The sequence below is a fragment of the Pseudomyrmex gracilis genome, unplaced genomic scaffold (genome assembly GCF_002006095.1).
Source record: "Pseudomyrmex gracilis isolate BER0280 unplaced genomic scaffold, ASM200609v1 scaffold_4145, whole genome shotgun sequence".
Lineage (NCBI taxonomy): Eukaryota > Metazoa > Arthropoda > Insecta > Hymenoptera > Formicidae > Pseudomyrmex > Pseudomyrmex gracilis.
Genome location: NW_018024729.1, coordinates 3870 through 4961, shown reverse-complemented (window position 1 = coordinate 4961; position 1092 = coordinate 3870). Strand labels below are relative to the sequence as shown.

General features: G+C 45.7%; 1 protein-coding gene across 1 annotated transcript; it reads right to left on the bottom strand.

Moving 5' to 3' along the window:
* Nucleotides 1-40: 40 nt before the first annotated feature.
* On the bottom strand, nucleotides 41-1071 carry LOC109863313 (the record flags this gene model as incomplete). The annotated part of the gene is made up of 2 exons (XM_020443560.1): nucleotides 943-1071; nucleotides 41-801 (listed from the first exon to the last, which is right to left on the bottom strand). Coding segments are annotated over exons 1-2 (890 nt in total), but the record flags the coding sequence as incomplete, so codon positions are not given.
* Nucleotides 1072-1092: the final 21 nt, after the last annotated feature.

The window sequence follows — 1092 nt, the reverse complement described above, 5'->3', positions numbered from 1 at the left end:
GCCGATTTTAATTATTTTCAGGTCTTCGGGCTCCACAAACATGGAGCCCAAGGATCTGAATCTTTTGAGTGCTAGAGACGGGCAGCGACACAATATGTGCACGCTGCCCTCCCTCTCTTTGCCGTAAAATCTACAACTACTCTCCTCAACTAGGCCTAAGTTGAATAGATGTGCCTTGAAGGCCCAATGTCCTGTGAGGAGACCTATGCACAGTCTTTGTCTGTACTTACTCATTGTCAGTAGTTCCTTTGTCCTACTTGGCAATGGCTGAGTCGTCAGGGCCTTAGCTTGGCGGCAGCTCTTTAGTATCTCCCAAGAGATCCTGTGCTCCCTTTTCGGCCAGTTTTTGATATGGTTTTTCTCTGTTGCAAAGGAAACTCCAACTATTTGGCAGCCTGGTTCTTCTAAGTTACCCAGTTTTGCCAAACTATCATCCACTTTATTGCCTTGGATACCTTGGTGGCCAGGTACCCAGACAAGCGTGATGTTGTTTTGCTTGCCTAATCTGTTTAGAGCTTGCATACAGTCCCAAGCCACTGAAGATTCAGTGGTGGTCTTGGCAAGAGCTCCTATGGCTGCTTTGCTATTCATATAGATAGTGATCCTCCTGGTTTTTGTTTTTCTTGAGAGTAGGAGTTTTGCACATTCCAGAATGGCCAGGACTTCCGCTTGAAAGACCGTGGCCAATTTACTCAGAGAGAAAAACTCTCTGTGATTTGATCCTGGACAGTAGATGTTTGCTCCATAGCAGCCGTTTGCTCCAGATCCATCAGTAAACCATGCATGAGTGCCCGGCTGGATCTGAAGATTTTTGTTTTTTCAGTCTGCCCTAGTGGTCAAGTTTATGGAGAACGCCTTGTCCACTTGGCGTATTCTGAATATTCTGTCTTGCTTTAAGGTAAAGGGAAGTTTGTAAAGAAACTCGAGCCTGGTATGACCTACTCCAAAATTTCTCCATTCCTCTTGACACCTTAGTCTATANGCTGTAAGTTTGGCAGCGCTGATGACAGTCAATCTTAGAGGTAGAATGCAGAGTGCCACTTCCAGCGCTTCTGTTGATGTCGTTTTCATAGTCCCTACTGCAGCCCTCAA